Source organism: Brassica oleracea, chromosome C3, assembly GCF_000695525.1.
Source record: "Brassica oleracea var. oleracea cultivar TO1000 chromosome C3, BOL, whole genome shotgun sequence".
Classification (NCBI taxonomy): Eukaryota; Viridiplantae; Streptophyta; class Magnoliopsida; order Brassicales; family Brassicaceae; genus Brassica; species Brassica oleracea.
In genome coordinates, this window is record NC_027750.1 from 29,659,642 (window position 1) to 29,675,601 (window position 15,960).

Below are 15,960 nucleotides of genomic sequence, written 5' to 3' on the forward strand. Positions count from 1 at the left end.
TCCTCTAGTGACAATTCTTCAAGGAGTTCATCAGCAAGGGCGTCCATGTCTTCAATGTAGAACACTTGCCCTTGAACTGTTGCTTTCTTCATTACCACCTTGATGTCAAAGTGGAGAATGTGCCATTTACCCAAGTGGAGATCAATCTTGTCCTCTTTCACATTAACAATAGCTCATGTTGTAGCTAAGAAAGGCCTTCCAAGGATTAAGGGATCTTGAGCTTCCTCACCCATCTCAAGCACCACAAAGTCTGTATGTTGTCTTCGTTTTTTTTCGATTCCCATTCATTGTTAACATAATGTCACTTTTCTCATGTTGACAGGCTGTTCTAGTGAGTAGGCTTTTCGAGAAGCATCCGGACATTGCGGTAAATTTCAAACCAAAGAACCAACAAGTGAAGACGACATACATGATATTCCTATTACATCTCATCGAGACATTGAGAAAACCTCCACATAGCATCTCTGAGACTGAGCTATGGATCGCTGGCAACGAGTTGATGGAGCTTACAGAAGCAGGCTTCAAGCTAGATTGGTTGAAGACAAAGCTTCGTAAGGTTTCATTTAAGCGGATGACATCATATGATAATGTCTCTAGAGTCCAAGAATTCGAAAATCAAGTCAAGAATCTCAAAGCTGAAGTTTCATTGGAGAGGAAAACAACATATGATCATTGTTCAAGAGTCCGAAAACTCGAAAAACAAGTCAAGAATCTCACAGCTGAACTGAACATCGAGAAGGAAAAATCTGCCGCTTATGCTACTAAAGTGTATGCCTTAGAAAAGACCATGTCGGATATCATTGAGTTCAACAAGAAGTGGAACTCAGAGCAGGTCTGATCTTATGGATTTCAAAACTAGCACTATATGTTTCTGGTACTCAGTCTCGTCAATGAACGGAAAGTCAGTAACAAAATGTGTTCTCCGATGATATTTTATGAAGATAACTATTCACTTAATGCATGAGTCTTGATGAAGTCTTTTTACTAAAGCTTCTGGATTATTTGTTTTGAGTCAAATCGATAGCTTTTGAACCGGTGACCGTTTCTCTCCTTTTTCAGGTCAGCTCTATAAGAACTGTGGGCTACTATGCTTGTTTTCATTTAAATACAAAGTATTCGTATAATCATTGACTCATGTGGGAGAATGATAATATATAACTTCTATCTTGACTATAAACCAAATGTCAAGAAACCTCCATATTTATAGTTCATTTTAATTTTTCATTTGCCATGGAAGCAAATATTATATTTTTTGAAATATGTTAATATGTTTAGAAGAATCTGTCAGTTTAAATTCTTTTAAAATTTAATTTTACTCATGTGGGAGGATGACGATAATATAATTTTAATCTTGCTTTTTTTTTTTTGAGACTAAATTCTTCTAAAAGTAATCTGTCAATACAAGAATTTAGAAGAATCTAGTAAAAAAAATACAAGAATTTAGTATATAACAATACCAAGGAAGTAAAGAACGTCTATATCAATAACTTCTTTCCCAAGAAACTCAACCTGCTTACATCTCCCTTTTCATTTGTTTATTGCGTTTCTTGTTTCTCTCGCCTGATCACTTTCTGCAATTCTTCTTCTTCTTCTTCTTCTTCTTCTACTACGAAAATCTGAGTTGCCCCCCTACACATCTGCAGAAGAGAAGAATCATGACGATGATTTATCCACCAGAGGATGAAACCGTCGGTTATTATCTGAAGATGATGCTCGATAAAAGAAACAAGTGGCCTAGCAACTTCCTCCGAAGCGAAGACGTGTACTGCGTCAACCCACGGACGCATTTCAATACTCAAGAACCTTTGATCCTACACGATGGACGATACTTGTTCGTTAACCGAACAGAGAGTTCTGGTAAAACCGATGGATGTGACTCTGGTTGCTGGAGGATCATGGGTCGTGATAAACTGATCAAGTCGGAGAAGAGCGTGGAGATTCTAGGGTTCAAGAGAGTTTTCAGGTTCTGTGAAAAGAATGAGGAGAAGCCAAAATCGTTTTTTAAGTTCAGCTGGGAGAAGGCAGAGGAGAAGGAGAAGAGACGAGCAAGAGACAAGAGGGTTTGGGTGATGGAAGAGTATAGGCTTGCGAGTAAATGGAAACAAGATTACGTGATCTGCAAGATTCGGCTTCTGAATCCAAACCCACTAGAGTTTATGTTATCCAACCATGTTCGAGGTTAGGTTACTATCTACGATATGATTTTGGATTCAAGACTCGCTTTATGGTTTAGGTTTCTGGAAATTTCAAACTATCCTTTATGATTATGGATCTGCAATATGATTATGATTATAAATATGATGATTATGGAATTAATGTTCGAGGTTCCAGTTTTTTTTTTTTTTTTTGGCAAATTCGAGGTTCCAGTTTATGATTATGGATCTGCAATATGTTTTCTTTTTATTTTCCCTTTTGTAGTTTTCTCTTTTTACAAATATCTGTTTTTCAGTAGTTTGTAATACAAGAAACCCAAAAATACAAACTTTTTTTTTTAAAAGGAAAGAGAAAATAAACATACCAGGTGTGTTAATGTGTTAATTAACGAATATCTTTCTAACAGTTTGATTTTAGCATAAAAATGAAGTAAACAATTTGAGATGCAACAAGGCCAAAAGACAAACGAAAGAAGTGAAATCTTAGCGAGCGATAACGAGTCCCAACGACAACGCGGCTCCAAACAAAGCGTGGAGTCTCACACAATAATACTTGGCCATGAATATCTTCTCATTCTCCTGCATTTCAAGATTCACATAATTAAACAAAGTATTTTTCAATCTTCAAATCTTAGATATTATTGCTTCTTCTTTTTTTACCTTGTGGTGCTTTTCGACATAGCTTGACACTAAATTCCCTACTGGTAGTGTCAGAAAACACAACAACTGAAACACCCAACAACAACAAAAGTAGAGGTTTTTAGATGTTCTTGCGTCTCATTCATGTTCTCTCAAATCTGTGTGTTAACTTACTGTGCAAGTTACTGGCAAAATCTTGGTTAAACCAAGAACAAGAAGCATCAAATAGAGCAAACGAATAGCCCATCTCACCACAAAAGCTCCCTTTTCAGTCCCTAACCGAACCTGTGTAAAACACTCAAATCAAAACACACATTAATCATCATATCCCCTACTAATCCCGGTTTAAAAACACATTGGTACCAGAGGTGAAAATTTGAGCGACCTCCGCTCGTCGCTCCGAGTAGTCGCTCCATGCTTCGGGAGCGACCTCGCTGTGTCGCTGCGAGAGGTCGCTCCGGACTCGTTCTCGCATCTCCGGGTGACCAAAACGCGAGCGACTCTTCCTTGTCTCTCTGGTAAGGTCGCTCTGATAGGGAGATCAGAGCGACTTGACGGTGTCGCTCCGGACTGGTCGCTCCGGTAAGGTGCTCGCCCAATGATCACTTTAAACACTTCTTTTGGACTCCAATTGCACCCAAATGTCTCCAAGAACTCCATGTGGTACTCCAATACCTGATAAGGACTCATGTATGCAAAATGCAACCTAAACATGGCTAAATCATAATCTATATGATCAAAATGCACATGGGTGAATGGATAAAACATTAGAAATATGCAAGATATCAATTGTCAACAGACATAATTGAAGAGTCCTAAAGCGGATGAACCCTAAATTTGTGACTCGGGAAGAAGATGCAGGTGTCACAGGCAAGCCCAGAAACATAATACAAAACAATAGCTAAGCCCGTATAAATTGCGTACTCAATTAACTTAAATGATATGTTTTGGTTAAGGGGATAGGTGTCGTGCCCAGGATGCTCGAATTGACAATGTGGCGCCTTCAGGTATGAAGAAACTGTACTTTATATGTATAGATTTACTAGGTATTTTTCTGCATCATGTACATAAATAAAAGTTTTAAAATTTAAATTATATTTTAAAATAAAATTCTCTATATTTTAAATTTTATTATTTACTTACAATATTTAATCTTAAATTTAATTTAAGTATATGTAAAGATTAAGATAAAATAATAATTTTTGTTTAAATTTACATTTAATAATATATATGTATATATTTAAAATTATTATCTTGGAATTTTTTTACAAAACTCTATTAAATCAAATTCTACAAAAATAAGAGATAATTTAGTTAGGTATATAACTATCAAAACGTAAGACAAATTATATTTTAAAAATTTGTAGATATTAAAAAGAAACTAATGGTATTGGGATTAGAAAATTATAATTCTATAAAACTGCATAAAATTTGAAGAATGTTTTCGTGACAAAAATATATAATTATAAAAATAGAATTAAATAATATTTCAAAATTTGTAAAATAATATTATATTTCTATTTTTACTATTATATTAGTTATTATTATATTAATGATGATATATGAGTGCTTACCGTATTTGAAAAAAAACTTACCAACAAAATAAATCAACCAAATGTCCATATCACAAATTAGCTTCAAACCATGTCATCATTTTTAATGTACCATGTCATCATTTTTCTTTCAAAATAATAGTGGTGATGACACATGACAAATCGATTCTCAAATAATTTCTAGGAGATGTTTATCTTAATTTAATTGAGGGTACAAGAGATAAATTAGTAAACAAATTGTATTGAAACCATAGAACGACATTTATTTTAGAATGAAATTTTTTTGATACAACGATACTTAATATGTAACGGAATGAGTATACTTTCAGGTCGATGAAATCTAGGGATTTTTGCAAATATGACTCAAAACTTGAGGTCAAACACAAAACTAACCCATGTTTTTTTTGGAACTTTGACTTGCCTCTTTCATCCCCAAAGTTCATATTATTCACGAAAATGCCATCACTTTTTTTTTATTTTTTTTTTCAAAAATGCATATTTTACTCTATCACCTTCATCTTCCTCAAGTATTCACAAATTGACATTGCCATCAATACACCAACCACCATGTACAACCAATTTGAAACTCTTAATGCACCTAAAAATCGATTTACGCTATTTATTTCTCAATTCTTATGAACTAAAAACAACATCTCTTTACTTTCTCTCCATATTCATCAAAAAAAAACTCAAGATTTTGATTCTAAAAATTTTATGATTCATAGAGCCATTGAAGCTTACGATTCTTGGTTGGTCACTTTTGTTTGAGATTCTTTGTGCTTGGAGAAGATTTTTATGTGCTAAACAAGTTATCTCACTGGTTGAAACTATGAAATTAGTTTTTTTCCAGATATGTTCGTCCAGACGTCTTACATGGAAGTCGTCTCAGGTTCTGACAAAATCCGGTCAAATGCAAAACTAACCCGTTTTCCCTAGACAACTTACATGGAAGCCGTCTCGAATTTTTCTTTTAACAAACAAAGATGGATGACTTCTATGTAAGTCGTCTAGGTTAAAAATCAATTACAAAACTAATCTAAATGAACGACTTCCTAGAAGTCTACCAGACGACCTCCGTGGAAGTTGTCTGCGTCAATGTTTAATAAACTTTCATTTTCTCTAAAAATATAAAGACTTTTTAATTTTTTTTGTTAATTCATGTATATTAGTCAATATTGAGACTACTGAATGAAATTTATAACTTAATTGGTGATATTTATGAGGTTACCAACATTCATGCTTAGTAAAATTTCTAGCTAAGAAGTCTTCTACGTTAGTTTTTGTAAATTTGTTAAGTAACTTTAAGATATGTTTATTTTATTTTCCAAAGTGTTAAGTAACTTCAAGAATATCAAGTAACATGGTTTAATGTGTTTTCTCAGATCATAAGATATACTTTTTACTTATGTATCTAATGAAAGTGTTCTAGCTTTGAACTTATGTAATGTGTTATCTTTAGTGAATTTGACTAAGTTTTCTTGAGAATTCTTCTCCCTTAGTTGTAATAAATTTGATTATTTTTTTGTTTTATTTTGTTTTGCTATTGAAGTTGTATCAATTTCGATTATGTCAAGTAATTTTGGCAAGATAATATTGTGGAAAATGAACATATTTACCAAAATTTTTCATTAATATCTCTTCAAATTTACAAAAAAAGTCATAACTAAAAGGAGTAGACATGCAAATCACAAAACAGACCACGAACAAAACTATTATAGATCATTACTCTACAAAGAAAAACTTAGACTCCATTTGATATGGAAGAAGACCCCGTCAGAAGACTTCCTGGAAGTCGTCTGGAAGACTTCTTGAAATTGTCTGGAAGAATTCTTGAAGTCGTCTGGAAGACTTCCCGGAAGTCGTCTGGAAGACTTCCCGGAAGTCGTCTGGAAGACTTCCCGGAATTCATCTGGAAGACTTCCCGGAAGTCGTCTGGAAGACTTCCCGGAAGTCGTCTGGAAGACTTCCCAGAAGTCGTCTTCTAGCGCATTATATTTTAGAAGACTTCCCATAGGTCTCCTAAAGTCTGATCCAGATCTGAAAAACATTTATATCAAACCCAGATCAGAAAAACCTGCATATAATATCAAAAAACGTTCAAATGGCTTAAAAACAGAGAAAATGAGTGGAAAATTAGATATATATACTTTTATAGAACACACAAAGTACATATCCAAGTGGAAGATGAGAACGATCTGATTAAAACCTGCAACAAAAAGATAGATTAGTGAGAAAGACGTGATCACAAAAATGAAAAATTCATATAAAGTTTAGTGTTTTCTAGTCAAAGAGATTAGGGTGGGTTTGGAGAGTTTTAGTTTGAGAAAAAGGTATGAACTTTATGCAATAGGACATTACTAAACGAAGAAAAATTAGACATAAAAACTTACCAAAACGCTCAGATCTATTATGAAAGGGAGACATGAGAGAAGACTCTGTCAGAAGAATTCCTAGAAGTCATCTGGAAGACTTCTTGGAAATCGTCTGGAAGTCTACTAAGTCTTCCAGATCTGAAAAACCTGCATATCCAGATCAAGATCTGAAAAACCTGCATATCCAAAAACTTTCAAATGGCTTAAAAACAAAGAAAATGAGTGGAAGATTAGATAGATCTACCTTTATATATCACACAAAAATACATATCTAAAATTAATAGATCTACCTTTAAATGAGTAGAAGATGAGAACCATGTGATGAAAAATTTGCAGAACAAGATAAACTAGTAAGAAAGACATGAGACAAAAACAATAAATTAATATAAAGTTTGGTGTTTATAAGTTCAAAGAGATTAGAGAGAGGTTGGAGAGTTTTAGAATGAGGAACATATCATTTTTGCTGCAGCCATTTGAGAGGAGCAGAGAGAAAGTGTAAATTTTTCTTTATATATGGAGAAAAAAATTCCAATAGGATTAAATATTTTTGATCAGAAGACTTACTAGACGACTTACTTGTAAGTCGCCCAAAAGACTTCAATATTTTTAGGGGGAAACTAAAATATTTTTAGCGGGAGTTAGAAGACTTTCAAAGAAGTCTTCTAATCGCCAGACGACTTACATGTTAAATCGTCTAGACCCTAAACATAACCCCTAAACTAAATTAACTAACTAAACACTTAATAAAATCAAATTAAACTTAAAAAGTGTTTACTATACACATAAATAATCACATGTAGGTAAAAATTTAATTTTTCAAAAAAATATTTAAGCTTTCCAAAATCTAACCCTAAGAATACATACAATACTACAACATATGTTGCCAAACCCTAGACCAAAAAATATCATGATTCACTACTTTCACTCATCTATGTTGAAAACAATTCAATTTTATTATATTTTAATTTATATCACTTAAAACTGTTTATAATTACATGATTTTAATTTTTCGCTCATCAAAATATTTTTTACAAAATTTATAAATTATTTTTAAGATCAACTATACCAGACGACTTCCGTGGACGTCCAGAAAACTTACAGAATATCAGAAGACTCAGAAGACTTAGCGGAGCTATATTCATATAAATGAGTTCTGTTTTTTTTGTTTGGTCACAAGGGACTAGCTGTAATTTCACAAGGCTTTTGAGTTACTTTTGCTTTTGATTCAAGTTTGGGTATACTTTTGCAATCAAAATCAAGTTTCGAGTAATATTTGGTAAATCCCCCTGTAATCTATGCATTGAAAATAACCCCTGATTCATCTTAAATATTACAAGTTTTGCCACTAGCTTTCTTTTTCAAAAAATAAATAAATTAGGAAATATTCCATAGAAAATTAAACATATCCTGCACATTTATAACTAATTCATTAATCTATATCTAACTTATATGCACCATATGTATGGCAACAGAGTATCCCGAATAAATTTTCATGAAATAATACATACTATTATATATTTTAGTGAGATTGTAAACATTTCAATAACTTTTATTTTAAATTTAAATGTATATTTCATTTTATATAAAACCATTACATAAATACATACATACTATTAATCAAATGTATATCTAACTTTATACTTTAATAAATTTAATTTTAATCAAATAAATACATACTATTCTATATTTTCGTGAGACTGTAAACATTTCAATAACTTTTATTTTAAATTTAAATGTATATTTCATTTTATATAAAACCATTACATAATTTCAAAAACAATTTCAGATTTATCACTAAAAAGTTATTATAATATATATTAATGTAATTTTGGTTCATATAATGAATAAAGATTGGTAAAGTTGAAATTTTAAAATATATAATTAGGTAATATTTATATCATCTTACTATACATGGTCGGGTTATTACAAATATTTTAGATTTATATTTTTGCAAGTTATTCCATCAAACATACAAAATATTTATCAGAGGTGTTGAAAGTATCTAGAGTATCAAAAATATCTTCATATTTTAATAACAAATTTGTTTTCTAATCATATATACTAAAATCCATAAATTAATGAAAAAATTAACATATATATGGTTCTTAGTATAAAATCAAATAAACCAAAAAAAAAAACAAATTAATAACATGGTTTTAATATGGTAACTAATTCTATAAAGTAAAAAAAAAAACTGAAAATGAACCAAAAGCTGAATTTAACGCCCCCAACTCAAACGATAAACATATTTTATATCCCAAAATAAAATTATAGCTTTTATTTAAAAAATTAAGGTATAAAAACTAAAATTCTATAATCCAACATTTTTCCTATTTAAGAAAATAATTAAAATAAACCAGATACAAAACATAAATATAAGTTATGTATAAAACTTAAAATCTATAAATTATATAGAAAATTATAATTCTTATTAAATAATTTTTTTGACAATAAAAATAATCACTCGTTTTTAAAACGCGGATCAAAATCTAGTACATTTTAAAATAATATACTCTTTTAGATTTACTTTACTATAGAGTAAACATTGATGAATATTTTTTAATTTTTACTTTGGAAAATGTTACTATTGTGGTATTGGAGATAGTTAAAGGAGTCTTTCAAAAATACAAATTGCTTTACCCAAACGAAAATGCCCAATAGAGTTAGCCCAAGAGGAAGTAAAACTGTATAGATATCGCATAGCCTTGAGTAGTCGAAGAGTCTTCTTCGTTATTAACTACGCATGCAGCAGAGAGAGTTGAGGGGGCAGAGAAAAACCAATGGCGTTAGGCAGAGAAAAACGAGTGGCGTTTGCAAAGCTTTTTCTCGTATCGCTCTCCATTTTTGCTTGTAACTTTTGTCAACTATCATCCACTAGCTTCTTCTTCAAAGAACAATTACTGTTATAAGTTCAAATTTCTTTTTGTAAACGATGCAATTTTCTAGCGTACTTTAAGATAAATTCCCAACGGATAGTCGAATGTATAAACTGTTCTTTCTTAATTTTCATTTTCCCTGTTGCATTGCTTAGGAAACTGGATAAATGGGCAGTTCATTAGATTTCATATGAAGTTTTTTTTTTTGGAACACAAATTTCATATGAAGTTATATTTGCTTTTTTTGGTTGAAATTTGGAATGATTTTTTTTTTTGTTTAAGATTTTATATTTTGCAATGAATAGACGTTTTAACGCAACTTTCACTATGTTTCTGGAAATCACTTGTAACGTTTTATTTCAACTTTTGCTATTAGTCAGCGGCATCGTTTTATTTTATTTTCTCTTGATATGCTTGTTATTTTTCCTTTTTGCTTTTCCTTTGACGACAGTGTTCTTATTTATCTGGAAGAAATCCGACAGAGCCACAGATTTTTACCAAGTGAGCTTTTGTAATTTTTCTTTGTTAATTTATTTGTGAAAAGATGTTGATATATAGGACTTTATTTGTTTTTTGTTAATGTTAATGCTTTAATTAGTCTGAGAATCCGGTGAAACACGCCAGTGAATTAGAAGAAAAGGTTTACGAACTTCAGCATCGGCTGATATTTGAACTAAGACGAAATGTGGAAATGCTGCTCAAGAGAAACGTACTAGTGGAAACTCTGCCTAAATTGGCAGATAAGGAAGTTGCAAAACATAATAAGCTTGAAAATGTAAGAGATGGTGTCCGGGGAATTTTATGTCGATAATAAAAAGCTTACTTCTTTTTTTTTGTGTTCAGATCGATGGGAAGTGGTTCTTGTCTAAGCTTGGTCTTAACTTGATTAAAAATCAGGTAATTCTTAAAGAACGCACAAATATGATAATATTGCAAAATCCTAGTGATTAATTTTCTAAATAAATCATTTCTGCATGGTTGCAGACATATCTAATGAATCTATGGCAACATCTTAGCCTAACTCTTGAAAAGGTTGGGATTCACTATTTACCTTGAAAGTTTTCGAAGTCCCTTAAAAGAGACGTCCTTTGTGCTTTTTTTAGATTCTTACTATTATTCATTTACTTCACTTGATACTGATATCTGAGAATTATCCCCCTTGATTTAACAGAAATTGATTCCAAGCATCAAAGAAAAAAGTTTGACGTTAACCACTTATCTCGAACCAAAAATTCATTATTTAACAGATAAGTCCATTGAGGTGCTATATACGGCTAAGCAGGTTTTGACACTTGCTCTCATTAAAGGATTCGACGTTTCATACTACTATCTTGAGGTTAATATATGGTTCTGCTCTTTTCATTCATTTCTAAGATATGGTGTCCCGAGAATTTTATGTAGCTAATCAAAAGCTTTGTTACTTTTTTCTTATTGTGTTCAGATCTATGGGAAGTGGTACTTGTCTAAGCTGGGTCATAACCTGAATAAAACTCAGGTAATTCTTAAAGATGGCACAAATATGATATTCACACAATCCTAGTGATTAATTTTCTAAATAAATCCCTTTTTGGATGGTTGCAGACATATCTAATGACTGTATGGCAACATCTTAGTCCAACTTTTGAAAAGGTTGAGATTCACGATTTACCTTGAAAGTTTTCATATTCCCAAAAAGAGACGTCCTAACTCTTATCCTTTCTACTTGAAAGTTTTATTTCAAACTATTGTTCTTTTACTTGATACTGATATCTGAGGATCCTCCCCCTTGATTTAACCGAAATGGATTCCAAGCATCAAAGACGCAAGTGTAACGTTAACCACTTATCTCGAACCAAAATTTCATTATTTAACTGATAAGTCCATTGAGGTGTTATATTCGGCTAAGCAGGTTTTGACACCTGATCTCATTCAAAGATTCGACGCTTCATACTACTATCTTGATCAGGTTAATATATGTTTCTACTCTCTTTATTCATTTGTATGCTTCCCTTGATTTCACAGAATGGGATCCCAAAAAGACGCAAGTGTAACGTTAACCACTTATCTGGAACCAAAATTTCGTTATCTAACTGACAAGTCCATTGAGGGGTTATATACGGCTAAGCAGGTTTTGACACCTGATCTCATTCAAGGATTCGACGTTTCAAACTACTATCTTGAGGTTAGTATATGTTTCTACTCTCTTTATTCATTTGTATGCTTCTCTTTCGACATTATATAAACCATTGTGGCCACGCATTGTCTTGCTTTTGTAGGTAAACCGAATTATGACCATAGCGAAACTACATCTAAAGAAGAAGGTACAAATTTCCTTTGAGTCTTGTACAAAAAACGTATGGCATGGCTTCAAGAAGTTGGTTAACTTGGGAGGGAAGAAAATAAGGAAAGTCACGCAGAGAGCATTCAGCAGCGGCTAGGGTTTTCTATATTAACTTAGTGTGGAACTCGGAATTGCATCGACTTTTTCTTATGATTTTTTAAGACATTTTAAAATATGATCTTTAATCATAAGTCTCTGAAAAAGAATCATATTTTCTCAAGACATTATTAAAGTATGATCTTTTACTTCATTATCATTTCATGTAGTTCATCATCAGTTCGAAAAATGAACACCGACAGTGATTAGAGATTGCTTACAAAAAAATAGAGAATCAGTTATTTCATCACCCAGGAAAAATTTGCATCATCCAATTTTTCATATTCATTATGGATTTAACATTTTCTCTAAAATCATCAATAAATGTTTGAAGAAAACAATCACATTAAAATAAACGCAAAATGAATTAAAATATGTTTTCTTGTGAAATTGGAGGCCGCAGGCTCACACTTGCTTTGCTTGGCCTTAAGGCCGTCTCTGCGTACACAATGTATTTGATGTAGACCGCAAGAGATGTTGGTACGTAGAATACAATGAACCAGTGCTTTAAAAAGTCGATTGTTAACGAAGCAGAATTAAACCTCAGTTTAATTCGAAGTCTTTTGTCTATTTGAGCAAGAGACGGCTCCAAGAACTTACAAATGAGTTTAAAATCGTGGTCCAACATGATTAATGTGACTTGAATTCAACCCGGCGTTAATAGCTGACCAAAGGTTACGAGTATTCAAAGCCATTAGCTCTTGGTTAATCGGCAACAGAAAAAACTAAAGTAACATGTGCAAAAGAACTAACATGGTTTCCTTTCCAACCTGAAGCGATGAATGAACCTCTAAGGCTCAAAACTTGTTAGATGATGAATTATATTATAGATGTCAGTTTTATTTCAAAAGTATGCATTTATAATAGAGGTTTAATCTTTGAAGAAAAACATAGATGAATAGTACTTTTCTTTAAATATAGAGGTTACATAACATTTTTAATATTTTTTCCTCAAAATTAGCATTTGCCTATTATATAAACACGCGTACCCTAAAGGATAATACAATTTCTCTATTTTAGAAGAAAACTAGATTTTAACCCGCACGTCCGTGCGGATAATTTTTCATTTTATAAATATATTTGATATTATTACAAATGTTTTAAATATACAAATTTCATTTTATTATTATATATTGTGTAACTCATAATTTATTTTTATATTTCTTATTCGACATTATTAACATATAGTGATTTGTTTCATACATTTTACTTTGTTATTTACTAATATATTTTCGAGTTAAGTCCAATAAAATAATAATATAAAATAATCAAATAGATTATCTCTTTTAAAATACGTTTTTTTCTTTTATTTATACATTTTTCTATAATATATTTTAAAATTTTATTTATTTATATTATAGAAAAGAAATATGTTTAAGATAATTTATATTTAAATGTTGTTGTTTAAAAAATATACTTTAACATATATTATTTTAGTATTTAGCGGGATTTATAAGGAAAAACACTATTTTGTTTAAATAATATAGACCTATTATTTTAGTATATTTTATATATAGTAGCATATAACACATTATTTTAGTAAATTTTATTGATATATGATATTTTGGATGTTATAATATTGAGTTTTCTTTTTATTTTTAATTAAGATTTCAAATTATTAGATTGCTTTAATTTTTACAACATATATAGTTTTTTTTTCTTGTTGCATTTCAAAAAGTTATTCTTTATTATCTATGATTTCATCTTCTGTAAAATTTAAAATATATCATTTTGTGTTTGAATATTTATTTTCAAAATTTTATATTTTGTCAAGAAAATTTTAAAAAATTACACAACTATTTTTCAGTTTGGAAGATTACATGAATTTTGAATTTGTTTTTGTTAATATGTTACTACACTATCTTATAAAAAAATATTTGAATTTTGGTAATATTTTCTATTTTTTCTCAACATATTTCTTTATAATTAAAATAAAAAATATAATTAAAATTTGATTTGTCATTAATATTTTAAATGAATTACTAAAATTTAATAGTTTTCTAATAACATATTTTTTTAAATAGTATACGAACTAAAGATTATTATATACTATTATATTTTTATATAAACATTTTAAACAATATATTGTTGAGAGTTTCAAAATAAATAAAAAGATAATATATAGTTGTAGATATTAAAATTTAACATATTTAATTTATTTATTTGTATAAAAATCTTATATAGTTTACAAATTTTAACCCACTTTAATGATGAGTGATAATTTATTCAGATGATTTTTTAAATTGTTTTTGTTAATTTACCTATTTAATAGAATTTTGTCATATTTAATTCATATAGCACTTCTATTTTTATATAATGCAGAATATAATTATAGAATTTATAAAGAATAGTATATAATTTTTATTTTCTTGTTTTATAATAAAAGTTTAGTTAACATTGATTTATAACAATATTATATTACTAATTACTAAATTAATTAATATGTTATTGTATAAAAATATTTAAATTTTTAGTAAAGATTTTGTTAGATTTTTTCTCAACAGATTTTGTTATAATTAAAAAAAATTCAAATTTATAGTTGGTTTATTATTATTGTAAATAATCAAATATGTTATATTACCTAATTCTTTAAGTGGTTCTAGTATGACTTGTTAATAGTAGATAAAATAGGATCCTAAATTAATAGATTAGATTATAGATGTGGGCTGGAGATGATTTTGGTAACTGGAAAAGAACTTTCGCATTCTCATGAAAATGTTGAGCTCAATTTAGTAGTTGAAGAGAAGAAATAAAAAGACCTTTGCGATGAATTCAAGATTACGCATTAGTTACGGTTGCCACTTGCCTCACGGATCTCTTAACCAAATTGTTAATAGTTAAAGAGAAGAATCAATGTTTATATAGAGATTAAACTAAATGATTTGACAGGTCTGAATATAATCAATTGATTAGTTATAAGCCTCATCGACCATCGGTTATGACATTAAACAAAAACAAAAAGCATCAAATATTTATTATACATTAATCAATTAACAAAACAAACAAAAAAAGATAATTAACTAGTACAGCTTGGTGGAGTTAGATCTGCCAACTTTCTTGGAAGCAGAGGAAGTCAAGTCGCCGGATCTCCTCCTTAGCATCTGCCTCATACCGTCGGCGACAAGAACCGCCGGATTATCTTTAAACTTCCCACAAAAGGACATGTGAGCCCTAACAGCTTCATCAATGGTAGTCATCTTCCGGCGACTCACTTCCTCTCTCACGGCCTCTGAGCAGAGACCACAGAGCCATTTGTTGTCAAAGTTAGATTTGACTTCACTAATGTACGCTTGTGTGCAGTCTTCCATCAATCCGCAACACTCGCATCTCACAGATTCTATCTCCATAAAAGAAATAAAAAAAAGCTTCAATATAAGAAGCAAGCAACACAATTGTTTTTGGGGTTGATGGTGAATGGTTTGTGTCTACTGAAAGCACCAAAGCTAATTGCTTTATAGTATTATACTTTGTTGCATTCTGTGGCCGGCTCTCAACACTTTCAACCAACCATTAATAATATTTATACTATTTTATTACACCCTAGCGATGTATATTATTGGGCAAATGTAGTAAAAGCAGTCTTACGGTTACATTGGATTTGTATTACTTAATGCACGTATTTTAGTCTAAATCACGTAATTTAGTCTAAATCATTGAATTTCTTTGTAAATTTCTAATCAATCACCGTTGTTGTCAGAGACATTAATCGTGGATTCAGTAACCAGTTACGTAGCCATGTTTTGACATTATAGTATTGTAATAGAGAAAAAACTATTTGGCAAGCAAAGAAATCTGTGGGCGTTCTTTTAAAATAATAAAAGTTCAAAAGTTCAAAAGCAGCCGACCACCATTTTGTTTTTCTCTAGTAAAAAATATAGATTGGTGTTGTGGACTGTGGAGTGTCAGGAGACCAGGAAAATAATTTGTTTCATGGAAGAACTTTCTTTTTGT

The 15,960-nt window shown here is 30.6% G+C and overlaps 2 protein-coding genes, 1 long non-coding RNA gene and 1 pseudogene across 3 annotated transcripts; 2 read left to right on the forward strand and 2 right to left on the reverse strand.

The window, feature by feature from the left end:
- The window catches only part of LOC106330343, a 1,201-nt pseudogene extending 272 nt beyond the window's left edge, over positions 1 to 929 (forward strand).
- Positions 930 to 1,655: 726 nt separating this feature from the next.
- Positions 1,656 to 2,311, forward strand: LOC106330344. Its single transcript, XM_013768826.1, has one exon. The coding sequence runs from the start codon at positions 1,656 to 1,658 to the stop codon at positions 2,181 to 2,183; it is 528 nt and encodes a 175-aa protein (XP_013624280.1). The 3' UTR covers positions 2,184 to 2,311.
- A 194-nt stretch (positions 2,312 to 2,505) lies between these two features.
- Positions 2,506 to 3,170, reverse strand: LOC106333136. Its single transcript, XR_001268302.1, has 4 exons — positions 3,156 to 3,170; positions 2,967 to 3,077; positions 2,814 to 2,879; positions 2,506 to 2,732 (listed from the first exon to the last, which is right to left on the reverse strand). It is a non-coding gene; the product is annotated as an uncharacterized LOC106333136 (long non-coding RNA).
- An 11,792-nt stretch (positions 3,171 to 14,962) lies between these two features.
- Positions 14,963 to 15,505, reverse strand: LOC106333312. The gene has a single exon (XM_013771775.1). It carries the CDS (start codon positions 15,354 to 15,356, stop codon positions 15,030 to 15,032), a length of 327 nt encoding a protein of 108 aa, XP_013627229.1. The 5' UTR covers positions 15,357 to 15,505; the 3' UTR covers positions 14,963 to 15,029.
- Positions 15,506 to 15,960: the final 455 nt, after the last annotated feature.

Coding starts and splice junctions, on each gene's coding strand:
- LOC106333312 (XM_013771775.1), bottom strand. CDS start 15,356: ATGGAGATAGAATCTGTGAGATGCGAGTGTTGCGGATTGATGGAAGAC.
- LOC106330344 (XM_013768826.1), top strand. CDS start 1,656: ATGACGATGATTTATCCACCAGAGGATGAAACCGTCGGTTATTATCTG.